Source organism: Hemicordylus capensis, chromosome 9 (assembly GCF_027244095.1).
Source record: "Hemicordylus capensis ecotype Gifberg chromosome 9, rHemCap1.1.pri, whole genome shotgun sequence".
Classification (NCBI taxonomy): domain Eukaryota; kingdom Metazoa; phylum Chordata; class Lepidosauria; order Squamata; family Cordylidae; genus Hemicordylus; species Hemicordylus capensis.
The window spans coordinates 24,002,549-24,020,693 of record NC_069665.1 but is presented as its reverse complement, the minus strand read 5'-3'; the positions used below and the strand labels follow the sequence as shown (position 1 = coordinate 24,020,693).

Genomic DNA, 18,145 nt, shown 5'->3' with positions numbered 1-18,145 from the left:
ACAGACAGAAGGTGTCAAGCCAATACCAGTTCCCTCCTGTTGCTTGAATGCCGGAGTCTGCCTAATAGAGTTATTAGGCAGAACTGTGTCCTGATCCTTCACCATGTTCCTTTTGCGCAATAAGAATACATGTGCTTAAGACTTGGGCCTCAGGGTTATGAAGCCATAAAATGATGATATTTCCCCCTGTGTACAGGCAAGTGTCCTCCCGCCGGCCAGAATATATATATTTTAAGTAGAATATATTTCCTTACACACTGTCAATTTCAAAACTTCCAGTGCCTTCTAAGTCCCCAAAGAAATAAGATCACCATAAAAATGATAAGTTTAATAAATATTAATACAGAAATAGGATATGGTACAGTCGCTTCTTCTCTGGGAAATTAAGGCTTAATTACAGCAACCTGATAACACACGTCCTTACATTCTTGGTGGAGACAATCTATCGAGGAGACAACAGCTCTGGACACAGGATGTTTATTTAACAAACCATAAAAGTACTAGGAGTTGTGCAAGCCAATGCAGAACACAGTTGGTTACAATGCCAGAATAAATAAATCCAAACCTTAAAACAGGTAGTCTAAATAAAGGTAAAAATAAAGTTCAACCTTTGTTCAACTGCAGTTCTTCCGGGACAAGCTCGTACCAGGTAATGTGATGCTAGTGTGCCGACATCCTGCTAATGTGCCAAAGTCTGTGAAAAGTGCGATACAACCCAAGATGAAACTGTTTTCACATCCATTGGTATTTCCTTCCCTATACACGGCAATCATTTTCAATGTTCAGAGGAAGGCATTAAAGAACACGTATCAGAAGGCCAAAAACACAAAACATTTGAAACAGAAGTGAGAGGGAAGGTACTATAAAAAGATGGCCTCAGTATTAACATTTTGCTCTACTGTACCTCACATTCAAAAAGGAGAGTCCGCACATGCATGTTTACATCACACAAAAACTGCAACGCCAAGAGAGGTTCTGGATACGGGGAAACCATCACCACAGACTGAGCTTTCGTATAAATGCAAATGCAAGTCTTCTCAAAGACGGCGTTCAGCTCAACTGAACTCCACCCGGGTTCTTTGTATTCTACTAAGTCGCTAACCAGAGTTAACTGGCCGTTCGTTCAGAAACAGGAATGAAAGTACTGACACACATTCAATATCACTGCTCCCCACTGACTACTGGAGTGATCACTCAAGTTACATGATCATGAATTCGGACTAACTACCAAAAGCGTATCTATTTGACACATTTCCACACAGTTAAAAATAACTCCAAATCAGACCAAGACGAGCGGAAACTCAGGAACAGGACACAATGGGCGGATAGCCATTGGGTACAGGCCACCCCAATCTTATTCACAATTTTATTTATTTATCTATCTATCAAATTTATATACCGCCCAAACTTTCATCTCCAATTTAAGGCTTCTTGCAGAGAAAGTAGCCTGTAGCCACACCTGCAACACAAACTTGCTTCATTAGTTGAGTTTATTTATTTTATTTTTTATTTTTAGTCCCGCTCTATAAAGGGCAGTTGGGACTTGGGTTTATCTGGCTATCGCTTTGGAGAAGAGGGTGGATGCACTTCAAAGATCATTTTAAGTCAGCAGCAGAGATTCACACAACAACCACCAAACTATGCCATAGCCATGAGCAACCTAGAAGGTGGCAGCTTGCAATGGGAGAGGGAAAGAGGCCAGCCCCTTAACCCCAAAACGTCCCTCCACACCACTGCATCCCATGGTGTTCCATACAGTTACTCTAGCAAACAAGGTGCAGATGAGGACAACCAAGATGATCAGGGACCTAGAGCACCTTCCTTATGAGGCAAGGCTACAACACCTGGGGCTATTTAGTTTAGAAAAAAAGATGACTGCGGGGAGACATGATAGAGGGCTATAAAATTATGAATGGTGCGGAGAAAGTGGAGAGAGAGAAATTCTCCTCCCTCTCACCTAACACTAGAACCAGAGGTCAGTCCATGAAATTGATTGCCAGGAAATCTAGGATCAAGAAACAGAAGTACTTTTTCACACAACGCATCATCAACTTGTGGAATTCTCTGCCACAAGATGTGGTGACAGCCAACAACCTGGATGGCTTTAAGAAGGGTTTGGAGATGAGGTCTATCATTGGCTACTAGTCGGAGGGCTACAGGCCACCTCCAGCCTCAAAGGCAGGATGCCTCTGAGTACCAGTTGCAGGGGAGTAACAGCAGGAGAGAGGGCATGCCCTCAACTCCTGCCCGTAGGCTTCCAGCAGCATCTGGTGGGCCACTGTGTGAAACAGGATGCTGGACTAGATGGCCCTTGGGCCTGATCCACAAAGCTGTTCTTATGGGTCCAGACTCTATTATTGGGGGTGGGGGGGATTGGTCAGAGGGGATGTCTAGATGAGAGTAGCTAGCAGGGGGAATGTATTCCATCCCCCCTGCCCCTTCTCCACCATAAAAAAATATCTCTTCTTAAGGAAGCTGTGCAACCAAGAGGCCAGTGGGAGAAATCTAGAAGTTCCCTGGTTGTTGGGCATTTAATGTTCAGGAGACAATTTCCCCCACCCACAAGAAAAATAAATATCAGTCACTGGCAAAGGCTTATACAAGGGCACTTGGTTTTTGCAGACTATGAGAACAGGCATCAGCCAGACGATTAGTCATGACAACATACTATTGAAATCAATGAAGACAAGTCAGTTATGAGTAACTTAAGTACTGATTAACTTCATTTGGATGCTGCCCAATGAATTTCATAGCCTACTGTACCTCAAAGTTTCAGGGAATACCATTACAAACTAATAAGGGTCTGAAAAAGAAAATCCTCACTTGCTCATAGAATATCTGAAATGCAAAAAAGCTGCTAGTTCAACTTAAGATTTTACTGGTTTGCAAAATTCTATTTTTCTTCTTTCATGAACAGAGTATGTCTGAAATTTGCCTTTCTATGACTCCATTTTACATTCGTATTAAGTTTTAAGACCAGAAAGTGGGGGGGGAGGGGCGGCGGGTTCTCAAGCAAGGTGGGAGGCTGGTAAAGGAAGCTATATCAAACAAGGTCTCATTCACACAATATTTTTTTCCTGGCTCAACCATGATTTTACAGTCCATGTCCACAAGCAAGTGCAAGCCATAGTTAGTCAGCAAACCAGGATATCAAAACCATGGTTGGATCCTCGTTTGTGAGCCAAATCTGTGAACTGTGGTTTGAACAAGCCACAGTTTCCAGTGTTCTGATAAAACAAGACACTTCGGAATTCCAAACTGCAAACAGAAGCTTCAAACAGATGCCCCTGCCAGAACGGTGAAGTGGAGACTACGGAACATCTGATGCTGAAGTGCAGATTTTATACTGAATTAAGGGGAAAGCTTCTCTCCCCACTGCTAACTCATTACAATTCTAATTGCCCTTCTGGCAAGGACAAGGTTCTTTTCCTGGTTGCTGCTAAGTCAGAGTATGCTTACAGGAGGGTAGCAAAATTTTTATTCATAGCAAGCAAGATTCGGTTTAGAATGATTGAGGCACAGGATGCCGGGTTGTGTACTTCAGATTAACCGGTTCTATTTGAATGAAATTAGCTATGTATACGGTATCTGAAGGTATTAATATTTTATCTATTTTATGTATTTACTCCTGTTGTTTCTTTTTCCTTTGGTATTTATGCTGGCCTTGGGCCGAAATACACCAATAAATACATACATACACCTTCATCACCAAGGAGGAAGGGCGGGCTCCAGGATTCAAGGCCGCAAAGGACAGGCTGACCCTTCTGTTCTGAGCCGCCTCAGGTGGCCTGATGGTCAAGCCCATTGCTGGGGTACCAGTCCAAGAATCCACGGGCGCTGAAGGGGAAGGACATGAATCACCTCCCTGTGTTCTGGGCAGCGAATATGAAGGCCTGTGTAACACACTCCATCTTTATGTCTTGGTTTAACAACTGCTTTGTGCAGTAGGTGGAGTGCTATCCAAGACAGAAGAACCTGGCCTTCAAGGTGCTGCTGCTCTTGGGCAATGCCCCAGGGCATCCTCCGGGCCTGCTGCTTGCCCACCCCGATGTGGAAGTGGTGTTCATGCCTCCAAACACCACATTGCTCATCCAGCCAATGGACCAAGGCATCATCCAGGCTTTCAAGAATTACTACACCAGGCGAAATGTTGAACACATAGCTGACCTGATGGGTGGAGACCCCAACATGACTCTGAAGGAAGCCTGGAAGGGCTACAATATCGCCCATGCCTTGACCATCATCAAGGAGACGATGGATGAGGTCAGGAGCAGCACCCTGATTGCCTGCTGGAGGAAGGTGTGGAAGGAGGCAATGAGAGACAACACTGCTGTTGAGGAAGAGTTTGGGAGGATAGTGGCTTGTGCCAGGCGACTGGGCAGTGAGGGCTTTGAGGACATTGAGTCAGCTGAAGTTCCTGGAGTCACACTCTGAGGAGTTCACAGAGGAAGACCTTGAGATTCTAATCAAATCCTCAAGTGATCAGGAAGAAGCTGGTGACCATCTGCATGGCTGTCAGGTAGCAAAAGCTTAAGATTTCTTGTATTCTGTTTTCTTGTGATCTTAAGGTGCATTAGAGAAGTGGGGGGTTCCCCCAGGGATTTTCAAGGGGCTCAATCTGTTCATTCCTGTTGAAATTCAGGGGTGGGGGTGTTCCAGCATTTTCAACTTGATTTTTTAGGTGATTTTGCAGTCGCTGTTCCCCTAATCCTATTTTACATTGGTTTCAATGCCTCACCAACCACGAATTTTCCAACCATGAGGTTTTGCGGGAACTGAACCCTCGCGTTTGGCAAGGGACGGCTGTACAATTTGCAATCCATTTCTCCCTACATTTTGTTCACATTGGACGTACATCTAGCTGCTCCTCAGACAACATTATTTAGAAAGATATTTAAGGCAACTACAACAGATTTCTCCCCGCCCACACACACACACACCCCAAACCGCTAAGAACTTACAATTCATAAAAATATTTAACACTTTTACAGGATACTCAAATACAAACAAGTTAGCTTTTCATATGTATTGAGCAGCAAGTCAAGTGATTCGACCACATATTGACCCAAGTTAATCCTTCAAGATGATAAAACGTACGCGCCATCTCAAGACACAACTGAAAAAGTAAACCCACTGCCTATTCCCAGGCAGCAAAACACAGCCCCCAATTACAAGCATCAGCTTCTGTTTAACAGACGAGATCTTTCATTTCAGCAACATTCCCTGAGGCAAAAAGCTAATACACTGTTAAAAGTTGCCACTTTGCGTCCTATGCCTGTGTACTGTAGGGTACGCTTGCCCAACAGTGAGAAGTATGTAGAGTATTAAGCAGTATTCCCTGTAACAGGGATTTCCAGATGGTGTTGACTACAATTCCCATAATCCCCAGCCAAAGGCCACTGCAGCTGGGGATGCTGGGATTTTTAGCCAACAACATATGAGAATCCCTGTTACAGGGAACACTGGAGCTGACCTCTCAGTCCAGCTTTGCACAATGCCATCAAATCCACTCCATATGCAAGCAGCACCTGAAAGCTCTCTCATGGGTAAGGAGAATAAGCAAAAAGAGGGGAGGCAGGGCCTAAACATCTACCACACTGGACACTGATTTCCCCCAAACAGTAGGGGAAGCCATGACAGTAGAGATCCCCAATAACTGGAGGAAATGTTTCCCTTAGTGAAGGACTGCAGTACAGGTCTGCTACAAGGTTACATTCCTTGTAGGGCCCTGGATTTTTTTTTAATACACACTCACACACACCCTGACCTAACAGAATATATAAGAATACACTTTAGATTAAAAGCAACAACAGCAGGGAGCTCTCTTGGCTAACATCCCTACCAATAATTCTCAAGCCATCCGGTATCAGCCTCATCACCTCCTGCCATCAAACACAACTAAAAGCCATGGAAGAGTTTTTGTGATGCTTGCAAGCAAGAATGGCGTTGGGAGTCAGGACTTCCAAAGGGTTGGGTAGCTTCTGAAAAAGATGCAGCACAGAAATCCATCAAAGCCGGCATGCAGGACATCTGCTCAAGGAGCTTCCAAGCACAAAAGAAAACCGAAGTACAGCTAGCAGTTTAGAAGAGAGAGAGAGAGAGAGAGAGAGAGAGAGAGAGAGAGAGACAGAGACTGACTTGCATTCAAGCCAAGTTAGAATGCAGAATCCGTGACATGCTTTGCAGCCACAAAGATGTCGTTCAAGATTGTTGTGCATGGGTACACAATCACCAACGGAGTAAGAGGCCTGCTCAGAGAGGATCCTGTGAAGCACATACTGTCCACAGAACTGACTGAGCGGGCTGCGTGAATGTTATTAGGGCTGTTCTCACTGTTCTTATTAGAGTAGGAGACACATCCTACCCAAGTTTGGGAGCTGTGCATGCTCCCATTTCCCCGTCTATGAGTAAAAAGAAAGTTAGGAGGCATCTAGTGGGCCACTGTGTGAAACAAGATGCTGAATTGGATGGGCCTTGGGCCTGATCCAGCAGGGCTGTGCTTATGAAGGGAAGTGATTGTCTGCTAAAAAGCAGCTGAGTTGCCCTCTGACCCAGCTGTGGGCCGTGTGAACCAGTCTGCCATCTAATGAAACACTTCCATCTATGGGAATCATTCCAAATGACATCCCATGGCTGCAAAAAAAATTGGCATCAGCCTAATCCTGGGCGTTTCCTGAAGACAACCATTCGATACAAAGGGAACACGGCACATTCTCAGCTCGCAGGAACACCTTGGTCGGGCCAGACAACATACTGCATCCATACTCTTGCTCAGTGTATTACAGATGTCTCTACTTTAATGGTTTAACTTGCTTCAACTCAAGCCAACCAAACTTCAATGCCAGGATTCAGGTCACCATCCAGAGTCCCACAGAGGTACATGCCCCAAACCGCACTGCAGGTATGTTGCTGAAGACACTTGACAACACACGGATGCAGTCATCCCCGGCCCCACATCATAGGCTTTGTGGTTTCCTGGATGAAGTCTATCTAGAACATTCCACACAGCAAATTCAACACAGTTGGGCTTCACCCCATGAACACAAAAGCTTCTCTGAAATGCAGCCTAAACATTTTAGTAGCTTCATTTAGACTTTATTTTTTTAAAAAAAAATTCCAATAACCACACACGCGCACACATACTTCCTAGAGTGCAAATATGCTTACTAAGTACTTTAGTAAGAGAACTCTGCATTGTACGGGGGAGGGGGTGTTTTCCTTCTTTAAAATATACACTTCTTTAGTCCCAGGCGTTTGCTTTCTACCCCTCTGAAGCATCCATTGCCGGCAACAGACGCACGGGCAATTGAGCCGACAGCCCTGCTGAGTCTCCTTGGGTCAGAGTCAAGTCACTGGGAAAGTTGCTCTCCCGACAAATTTCTCACTTGTATAAGCTCATGGTCGGACTCTGATACATGCACATGTATGCATCACAAAGCAGTCTCCGCGCACAGCCTTGAATCCTTCGGGAGTCCAGGGAATGCAGTTCCTCCAGAGACATTTTCAGATATTCGCCAACTTCTGGGCATGGAGTCACTTGAGGAATGTTAAAGCCATTCTGGCCTCCTTTTGGGGAGGGGAGGGGAGAAAACAGAGGGGAGGAGAGAAGGTGCCAATAAGTTAATCAAGGAGGAAAAAAGCAGGCCCAACACAGCCTTCCAGTAGCATGCAGCCAATGTCTGAGGCTTTTTAGTTTAGAAAAAAAGGTGACCAAGAAGAGGCATGATAAAGGTTTATAAAATTATCCATGGTGTGGAGAGAGTGGATGGAGAGAAAATTCTCTCTCTGACTCACAACACTAGAGCCAGGGGTCATCCCATGAAACTTGAAGTTTAGGACTTAAGTTTAGAAACTGCCAGGAAGCTTAGGGCATTTTTTTTTTTAACACAGCAGTTAGTTGACCTATGGATGTCTCTACCATGGGATGTGGTGATGGCTGCCATTTTGGATGGCTTTTAGTGGAGCTTAGACGCCTATCAATGGCTACTAATCTTGATGGCTGTAGACCACCTCCAAGTTCAGAGGCCTGAATTTCAGTTGCAGAGAAGCCACAGCAGGAGAGGTAGCCTGCCTTCATCTCCCACTTGGGGGCTTCCCAGAGGCATCTGGTGGGCCACTGTGGGAATCAGGGTGTTGGACTAGACAGGCCATGGGCCTGATCCAACAGGATGGTAGTTATGTATTTATCGATACACTTATATCCCACTTTTCATACATAAAACATATACAAAAGAAATACAAGCAAAAAACCCATAATATAATAAAATTATAACAAGCAAGCAAGCTTGTATAGTATGCTCTATAGTATGCAATGTTATCTTCATTTCTCCACAACGTAGGTATAGTCAGAATCATTTTCACATTAGAACTCTCTTCAGTCATCATCAATCAAGCAGAGTATAGTACAGGAGAGCTGAAGCACATTGGATAGTCACATATCCCCCGTGCTGATGGACCTGATAGCCATGCCCCCCTCCCCCACCCCCATCATTTATCTGCGGAGGGAAAAGCTGTACCCAAGAAGAATTCCTCTCGGAGGCCAGCATTTCAAATCACAAAGGAGAAATGATTTCTGGGTAAATTATCTCATTAAGGCAAGCACTGTATCTGAGGAGAGGGGAGGAGCGTGGTAACAGGTGCAGAAAAGAGCAACCAAAACGATCAGGGGAGTGGAGTGATTCCATTATGAGGAAAGACAACAATGTTGTTTAGTTTAGAAAACGGCAGGGGGAGGGCATGATAGAGGTGTACAAAATTATGCACAGTGTTGGCAAAGTGGAGGGAGGGAGGGAGACAGACGTTTTTCTCTTCTCATGACAGCAGAACCCAGGGACATCCATTGAAGGTAAATGCCAGGAGATTCAGGACAGACAAAAGGAAGTACTTCTTTACACAAGGTGCAATTGGACTGTGAAATTTGCTGCCTCCGGGTATGTGATGGCCACCAATCCAGACCATTTTAAAAGGGAACAAGACAAATTCATGGAGGAAATGGATATCAATGGCTATTACACATTGTATCAGGGGACATGAACCTGAAGACCTGATACTAGGGAACACCAACAGGAGGGGGCAAAATGCCCTCTTTTCTCTGCTTGCAGGTTGCCCAGATGCACCAGGCCACTGTGTGAAGAATGATGCTAGATTGTATTTTGTATTTTGCGTTCCATTCCAAACTTGAAACAAAAACACAACAAGCATGCAACATTTCATCAGAACAACCAGTTGAGCTGGTTGTTCTGATGGAATGACCCTGTTCCATCGGAACATTCCAACCCATTCCAAGCTCCATTTTTGGATTCCAAAATAGTGGTCTTCTGGCCTCTGCACATGTGCGGCAGCTATTTATGTGGTGTTGCTGACCACACAAATGGCCACCACATGCTCGCAGAAGCCAAGAGTGCCATTTCGGAATCCAAAATGGCGCTTGGAATGAGTCGGAACTTTTCACCCTGGAATGGGTCATTCTGTTGCAAGTTCTAAATAAGGCCCCCCTTTTGAAGGGTGTGTTTTGAGCTCGGAACATTTGAAACGGTCTTTTTCAAGGTCGAATGTTCCACACATCTCTAGCATTACAGAGGCTGAAGTTGTTCAGGCTCACAATCCTTAAGCACTAGCTTAGCAGTTATGATTCTTCAAAACAATACAAAGACCAGATAATGACAGAGTTGAATGAGAAGACCTACCATCCCGGTCTGCCATGCTGTCGAAGAACAGCCAGGCGGAGTCCCCCTTGCCGTATTTAACGAAAGCCACATAGTGGCTCGTCTCTATACAGAGAACGGCAAACAACTCCATCTTCTGACAAGGTATGCAGCCGTGCCTCCAGTCCCAGTCTGGTAGGTCTTTTGGAAGAGATACCGGGTTGAATTTATGACTCTGCCTTTTGGGATGAAGATGAACCTACAATGGATGGAGAGGGTTAGAACAAGCCTTTGAACGGCAAGACCAACTTAATCCTTACGAAATGCATCACATTTCTTCCCAGAAGATAGCCACTGCCAGCAGAGACCCACCACTGCTGAGCCACAAGTAGATACCAGTCCCAAAACCATTCTGGCTGTCTCCCCACAATCTCAAGGATCCAGGTTTAAAAAGCTAATCAGGATCAGCAAGCCCCATAGAGCTAACTGTGCAAATGCAGAATTTCAGGGAAATCTACAGTTAACCAGTATTTAATCAGGATAGATATCTAGAAATGAATATAGGAAGCTGCCTTATACTAGTCAGACCACTGGTCCATCTACTGTCTGCACTGACTGATAGCAGCTCTCCAAGGTATGGAGGTGCCAGAGATTGAACCTGGGACCTTCTGCACTCAAAGCAGATGCTCAGCCACTGAGCTATGGCCCTATTCTGATTAAATTGCTGGTTAACTGGAGTGGTTTGACTGGGATTGTCATGATATCCTGCATTCTCACAATCAGCTCCACAGGTTATGCTGATCCCGATGACCTTTTCCACCCGGACGCATGGGATTGTGACCACTCAGCGAAAGGGCAACTTACTTGCGTATTGCAGGTTTTGCAGAACTGCTTGATTTTGCCAGACGAGATGTCTGTATCTTCGTAGCATTCTCGACATTCATACATTGCAAGTCCTCCACATATACGACACTGGCGGGGAGCTGCATTTTGCGAGAGGAAAAAGGCCCGTGATCAACATTTTCTATGAACAGCAGAAGCCACCAGCCACTTAAACAGAGAGCAGAGCTGTTTCTCAAGCTAGCCAGTGTGAACAAGGGACAGCATGGGCTAGAAGAAGAAGAAGAAGCCCTCCTTTTGTAACAAATTGTGTTAAGAAGAACAGAATTGACTTGATGCTATTAGGGAAAACAGCATCTACTCTGAAGGGAAGTCACCAAACTCTGTTCCCAAAACTTCTTGTGTGTGCACCTTTCAACTACCTTAATGGAGGAGAGCTGGTCTTGTGGTAGCGAGCATGAATTGTCCCCTTTGTGAAGCAGGGTCTGTCCTGGTGGATGAGAGACTACATGGGAGCACTATCTGTGGCAAGATATTCCCCTTAGGGGATGGGGCCATAGCTCAGTGGTAGAGCATCTCCTTGCATCCCCAGATCTGGCTGGGAGAGACCACTGCCCGGAAGCTTGGAGAGTTGCTGCCTTAGTGTAGACCAGGGATTCTCAGTGTTGGGTCCCCAGATGTTATTGGACTTCAACTCCCATAATCCCCAACCAAAGGACTCTCGAACTGGGGATTATGGGAGTTGAAGTCCAATAACATCTGGGGACCCAACGTTGAGAATCCCTGGTGTAGACAATACTAAGTTAGACGGAGCAATGGTCTGACTCGGTATAAGGCAGTTTCCTATGTGCCTTACCTCTGACAGGCTTGGTTCTTGTGTTTGAAAGCTCAGAGTTCAACGGTCGCCGCCTCAAAACCATTTCTTAAGTCTACCCGTTGAGAATCTTGTGATTCTTAATGGGTATAATCACACAATGGAATGTGGTATAATCAAACAGGAAAAGCAAGCACAGGACACAGAGAAATCCTTCTCATTCTGAAGCAGCTTTTGAGAATTTTACAGTTGGTTTGGGTAAAAAGAATGGGTGAATTACTTCCATTTGAAAAGATAGTTTTATGTGTTCATCTAAAATTACAGGGATGGGGGTGGGTGGGATTAGAATAGCTGGTCCTTTGCTTACTGATTAAACAAGCTGATGAGGGAAAGCAAGGCAATTAAAAATACTCGAGGTTCACAGAAACTTCATTCTTCTTCTTGGCAACATTCTGCAGGGGATAATTTCATTTGTATAGCATCCAAAACCACCACAGTCTACCAGATAAACTACCATCTTTCACAAGGCCCTAAGAAAAAGCCCTGTCATGCTGATCCTGTGTGTTATACTCACTATCTTCCAAGAGGTCTGTGATATTTAATTCCAGTGATGGAAAAATTTTGTTGAACATTTTGAAGTCTTTTCCAAATCGAGGCATCTGAATAATTAGACAGGAGGGTGCCTAGCAAAAGCCAAAAGAAAAATGCAACCATTTTAGTCAAGCTGTAGATCCAAGTGCAGAAGTTCTGCCTACATCCTGAGAGTAAGTGGGGCATTTCAAACCATTTCAGACACAACAGCGTCTCCACATTTCATACAGAGCCAGAAGGCGTGGCAATGGCCACTAGCTAAGAAGGCTTTAAATGCAGCTTAAGCATGGATGAAAGGTCTAGCAACGGCTACTAGTCACAATAGCTATGTGGAACCTCCAGCTTCAGGAGCGGTATGAACATCAACTGCTGGGGTGCAAAACAGCAAGACAGGACGCCTGCCTTCATGAGCTGCTTGCAGACATCTGGTTGGCCACTGTGGGAACCAAGATGCTGGACTCAAACCCTGGGTCTGATCCAGCAGGGTTCTTCTGATGTATATTTGGACAAGATGCATGAACTAACTGAACCAGAAATTCGTACATTACAAAGATTCCAAAAGCCACTCTCTCCTCAAGGAAGTGACCCCTCCACTAACTTTTGAGCTTCTGAATTGCTGTGGTGCAGTGAGGACACCAAGAGGAGGAGTCACCTCCTTCCACAGCCAAGAACTGCCAGTACCTCCAGCATTTCTGAATTTACAAGGAGTCCTGGGAGATCCCTACCAGCCGGGAGCTTCAGTAACCTGTGCTCCAGACAAGACAGCTCTTCCCCATCACAAAAGCCTGGACCACTTGATGGCAATGAGCAGGGAGAATGGTAAATCTCGGCTATGCTTGGAGCTGGTGGGGGGACCCCATCTCAAATCCATCTGACAAGTGGGAATTTCATTTCTCCATTGACACCTTCACAGGATAACTATGCACAGACAATTACTGAGTTTAGAGTTGTTGGTGGGGGTGGGGGGGAGAGTACAGTCTTGTGGCTTTAGTGGAAGTTCAATAGCAGCATAAGAAAAACTTGCATTTAGCATCATTTGCAAAATTGATTATACTACTACTATTTATATACCACTTTTCAACTGAAGTTTCCAAAGCGCAAAGGGCTCACAATCTAAAAAGAAATATAAGGCAGACATCAACAGCAGCCACTGGAGGAGTGCTGTGCTGGGATTGGAGAGGGATATACCAAGAATTAATGTGCGCCATTGCTACTATGCACATATTAACCGTTTGTTTAGTCATTTGTAGAGCCTCCAAAACTTCTTTTGGTGGATCTGAAAAAATAAAATAACCTTCTGATTTAAAGTTAAGGAGAGGTATCATCTCCCTATTCCAACAGCCATTTTCCAAGACATCACAGAGATGCACCATATATGCCTCCGCTTTCTCTAAGCCAGGGCTGCATAACTTTAGCTGTCATTGGACTACAATGCCCATCACCCCCCAAGCCAGTGTCCAATAGTGAGAGATGATAGGAATCATAGTCTAACAACAGCTGGAGGGTCAAAGTTGTGCAGTACTGCTCTAAGCAGATTCACATCTATCGGCAAAATGCATCTCCATAAAACCAAGAGAGCAAAAATATCCTGCAGACCTCAGCAAATTTCAAGTTGCTGTTGATGAAAGACCATTCCAGTAACTGCTGAATTGTAGGAACTCCAACTTTCTCATTCTTGTCCATAAAAATCTGATAAAAGTAGCAGTCTTGCACTTTTTGTCCTGCTGATCTAAAAAAAGAGTGTTTTTTTAAAATAAAAAAGAACATTCGTAAACACTGATTAGGCTTAATGTAAATAAAAACTGAACATTTAAGTAGTTGGGCAAAAGGTTGTGCATTTACTTTAAGTCACCTTACAAGTTCCTTCATTTTCAAATATTTGTGGCTTTACAAATTTGACTTCCTAGACTAAATTTGGGGCAATTTAAAATGAAGTCATCCTGTCAGCTGAGTAATACCCATCTGTCAGCTTTCAACTTCTAAAGGAGACACAAAATCAATTGAGTTACATGTGTTTCACATAACTAGCAATTCTCAGTCTCTTATTTTTATGCACCAAGATAAATTACTCCTCACAGAAAAGGCAATGATATTGATTCTTATGCTTCTAAACTGCACAGTCACCTATTGGCATATGAGACCCACTGCATAACCATGGTTGGCATCCATGCAGATATAATGCTGCATCATAAATTAACACTTCATGGAGTGGGAGAGGGAGAGAATGTCTCCAAGGTTGAGGGAAGAAGCGTGTGAGCCTGTTCAACATTCCCAATCGCAACCACAAGTTGTAAAGTATTGGCGTTATTGGGTCCACAATGGGATCAAGTAAGAATTATTAAGTAGGTCTCTATGCCATCCAATATGGCATTCCCCATTTCTGGCTCTTTTTAGTGTAGAACTAGAGACAACATCCACAAAATTGTTAAGTAGCAGTAAAAAAAAAAAAAAAAGTATTAATGAGCTATAACTGAGACCTCCTGAAAGTCACAGGGCATCCTTCATAAGTGTAGCTAATTCTGGGTTGGTCCAGATGTCACATGGAACATATATCTTCATTCCACGCAACGTTCCCAAGCCTTGGAACCAGGGGCTCCCCTCTCCCGTGCCAACATGGAAGAATTCTACTTCTGATGGAGGTTAAGAACCAAAACCAAGCTCGGTCATGACATCTGAACCTATCAATCTTGGTTTGAAATAAACCAAGATCTAAAACAAACTTCATATCTCGGGTTCAGAACTAGATTCAAACATCACAACCAATCTTGGTTTGTTTTCAACCACAACAAAAGGAGAGTTCTTCAGAGGCTTGAACGGGTAGAGGAGCACACACATCACATGAAGTTAAGCATCTAAATCAGTGGTTTCCAACCAGGGTTCCTCCAGATGTTGCTGAACTACAACTCCCATCATTCCCGGCTACAAATGATTTTGGCTGGGGGGTGATGGGAGTTGTACTTCAGCAACATCTAGAGAAACCCTTGTTGGAAACCACTGGTCTAAATAGTAATAATAATAATAATAATAATAGTAGTAGTAGTAGTAGTAGTAGTAGTAGTAGTAACAACAATGGTTCCATGCATCATCTGAAGGTGTCTTGGATTCAGTGAGGGGGTTTTGCCTCTAAAAGCAAAACCTGTTACAGAAAGTTACACCTTCAGTAAGGTAGAAAAAGGGCCTTGGAATTCACCCAAATGTTCAGGCTATGAGCACTTCTCAGCGACAGACTGGCTACTGCTTAATGAGAAATATTTTACCTTATTTTTAACAGCGGCTCTACTCTCAAAATATGATGAAACAAGATATTCAAAAATTCTTCTGGATCTGTGGAACAAAAATCATATTATAGTATGAGGCCAAAGAAAAGGTCCAAAAAAAGCTACCATTTTTAAAATAGGCTGATTTTCTGTATGTGCACATAAAAATAGTTGTGGCAAACAAGATAAGCACCCCAGGAGCGAAATCTTACACAGTTAAAAATATACAGATAGATATCACAACTTGAAGTATAATAAGCAAATCTACAGCCAGTCAATCATGAAGGTTCTCATCTCTGAACTGGATGGCCCAAAAATCCCTCCGCAGTTGTTACAAAATATAGCAGCCCCAGAACAGGGTTGCCACCTCAGTGAGAACTAGGACTGAGCCCCTCCAGCATGTCAACAGTCAGGTCTTCCTTAAGGTCATGTTTCCTTAAGGAAACGCTGGGGCAGCGTGAACATCAACAGAGAGATCAGGCCACGACCCAAGACCGCTTCATTCGGAGGTCTTTCCCCCAGCCAAGGCTCAAAGCTGCTCAAGTTACCTTTTTCCTCAGAGGTGAACCCTGATGCAGCTTCAACTTTTTCCAGGATTTTCCTCAGTTTCATTATTTTTGTGGCACACACATAGCCATATCTACAACATAAAGATAAGCAGTCTGAAGAGATGCACGCACTGAAAGGACACAGAGTTTGAAAGCACATTGTGGGGGTTGGGGGGGGGGAGACCATCCAGGGAAGCAGCTATAAGGATCTCCCCACTCCCACCACCCCCAATTCAAGCGTTATTGGAACCATACAGAAAGCAACTGTAAACAAAATGTTCAGGCAATGCAAGTACATGGGTGATCAGATTTAGATTATACGGCTGCACAGAAGCAATCTTCCTTCTTTCACTTTGGGCATAAGAGCATAGCAGCTAAGAGGAGGCTATGACTCAGGAGATCCTTAGTTCGAATCTCACCTCTATCGTGAACTCCCTAGGTGTTCTTAGGCAAGACATTTAGCCCCGGCTTTGCAATCTGGGGATGATATGGAGAGCCAACGTGGTATAATGGTTAGCATGCTGGACTAGGGCCAGGGAGACTTGCGTTTGAATCCCCATTCAGCCACAAGACTCCCTGGGTGACTCACTTCTCTCTCAGCCTAACCTACCTCACAGGGTTGTTCTGAAGAGAAACGTAACCCTACACGCCACTCTGGGCTCTTTGGGGGAAGAGCAGGATATGGAAGTAAATAAATAAATATTTTACCTTACTGGGTTGTTGTAAAGATTGCAAGACAATAACCGTGAAGCACCCTGGACACTCAAAAGCACTATGCAGGTGCCAAGTATCATTATTATATCAATATTCAGATCTAACTTTTGGGAAGCTAGTAATCATACACTGAATACATGTAACACTCTTCCCTCACTGCTACTAAGAACGAGAGTCCCTGTGCTCCATGTTAAATGCATCCCAGTGCAAACTCTGAGTTCGGCCTTGGTGTTTGTTTCTCTTAGAACTCCACACCTTGCCTACAGAGACAGGGCTGAAAACCAGTAAAGCAGTGTGGGGCCCAAACCAATTCGTTTTAAAAACGTTTGACCTTCAAGCAATCTTTTTCACCATTGGCTTATTCACACAATCATTTCCATCTAGATTTAAAGCCAGTAACCAACATCACCGTAACTGTGTGAACCCACGGCGATCCTTGTGTGGGTTCACACAACCACACTAATGCCGGTTCCCGACTTTAAACCTAGATTTGAAATGAATGTGTGAACCAGGCCACTGACTTATCTGCTGAGGAGCCCCTGAACATGTGTCACAGAAACCCTCATGTAGAATAAACTGGGGCATGTTGCAGGGCAGAGATTCCCAACTTTGGGTCCCCAGATGTAGTTGGATGACAAGTCTCATCTTCCCCAAGCCACAATGGCTTAAGGTCTTCCAAAGAATGGCCTTCTGCCATTGTGGCTGGGGATGGTGGGAATTGTCATCCAACTACATCTGGGGACCCAAGTTCGAGGGTGCATACCAGGCCTCTTACACTTCACGATCACACACACACACACACACACACACACACACACACACACACACAGTGAATCAATAACACACCCCAGATTCCACTACTGCATGGTGGATAGGGGAAAAATTTTAGTGATCAACACAAAGCTTGAAAAAACGGCTGGAGTACAGCATAGATTTTGAGGCAATTCATTTGCCTCTACTTACATTCTGAGAGGATTTACTATTTCTGTCCGCAGAAGTTCTTGGGTTTCACTATAATATTCCACATCGTTTTTCTCTTTCGGTCTAAGCAAGACTGTATCCAGAACAGAGCTAAATGCGAACAGGCTGAAAGAAGGGGGAGAAATGAATTTCAGTCCGAAAACACAGCAAGGAGGATTCATTCTTGGTAACTGAGCAGAATCTGGGAACAGTTTCTTACTGCTGGCAACAGAATTTCAGGAGTGTGCCGGAAAGTAGTTCCGAATGCACCCACAGCTGAAGCTAATGCATGTACCATCTTCCGCTACACAAAGCAAGCTTGAGCCAATAGGTCTGGTATATGGAATGTGAACCGTATAATCAAATATCAAAGGAGTAAAAGGAGAGACAGAACTTAAGGAAGAGGAAACCAAAGAGGAAAGACATAGCTAGCCAATCCTGAGCACAACATTTCAGAAGTACATCTCCCCTCCCAGGCTCACAAGTAGAATAAGCAAGCTCAAGTGGAGTACTAGTGTGAGAATCAGCCAAGGCTGTAAGATGACAAAAGGTGCACACCTGTGCCTAGGACAGGCAACTACCATACAGTGTAGTGTGGATCTGCAGGGAGGGCCTCATCTTTAGGACTGACTTCTTGAGCAACCAAGTACTCCCACCATTTTGCCACTGCACTATAAACACATAGGTTAAGCTCGTCTCACACATGACAGCACGAACAAGGGCCACTGTAAGGACTCAACTGATCCTTTCACAACCTTCCTCTTGCATATCAACCGC

The 18,145-nt window shown here is 44.3% G+C and overlaps 1 protein-coding gene across 2 annotated transcripts in view; it reads right to left on the bottom strand.

Annotated features, from left to right (window-relative positions):
• Nucleotides 1-313: 313 nt before the first annotated feature.
• Nucleotides 314-18,145, bottom strand: part of CYLD (CYLD lysine 63 deubiquitinase) — a 43,608-nt gene continuing 25,776 nt past the window's right edge. For both annotated transcript variants that reach the window (XM_053271233.1, XM_053271234.1), the window contains exons 10-17: nucleotides 17,372-17,494; nucleotides 15,695-15,786; nucleotides 15,147-15,213; nucleotides 13,486-13,618; nucleotides 11,873-11,981; nucleotides 10,509-10,627; nucleotides 9,687-9,903; nucleotides 314-7,566 (exon numbers count right to left, since the gene is read on the bottom strand). In XM_053271233.1, the coding sequence (XP_053127208.1) occupies nucleotides 7,382-7,566; nucleotides 9,687-9,903; nucleotides 10,509-10,627; nucleotides 11,873-11,981; nucleotides 13,486-13,618; nucleotides 15,147-15,213; nucleotides 15,695-15,786; nucleotides 17,372-17,494 (1,045 nt within the window). In that variant the 3' untranslated portion in view covers nucleotides 314-7,381. The remainder of the gene's footprint in view (nucleotides 7,567-9,686; nucleotides 9,904-10,508; nucleotides 10,628-11,872; nucleotides 11,982-13,485; nucleotides 13,619-15,146; nucleotides 15,214-15,694; nucleotides 15,787-17,371; nucleotides 17,495-18,145) is intronic.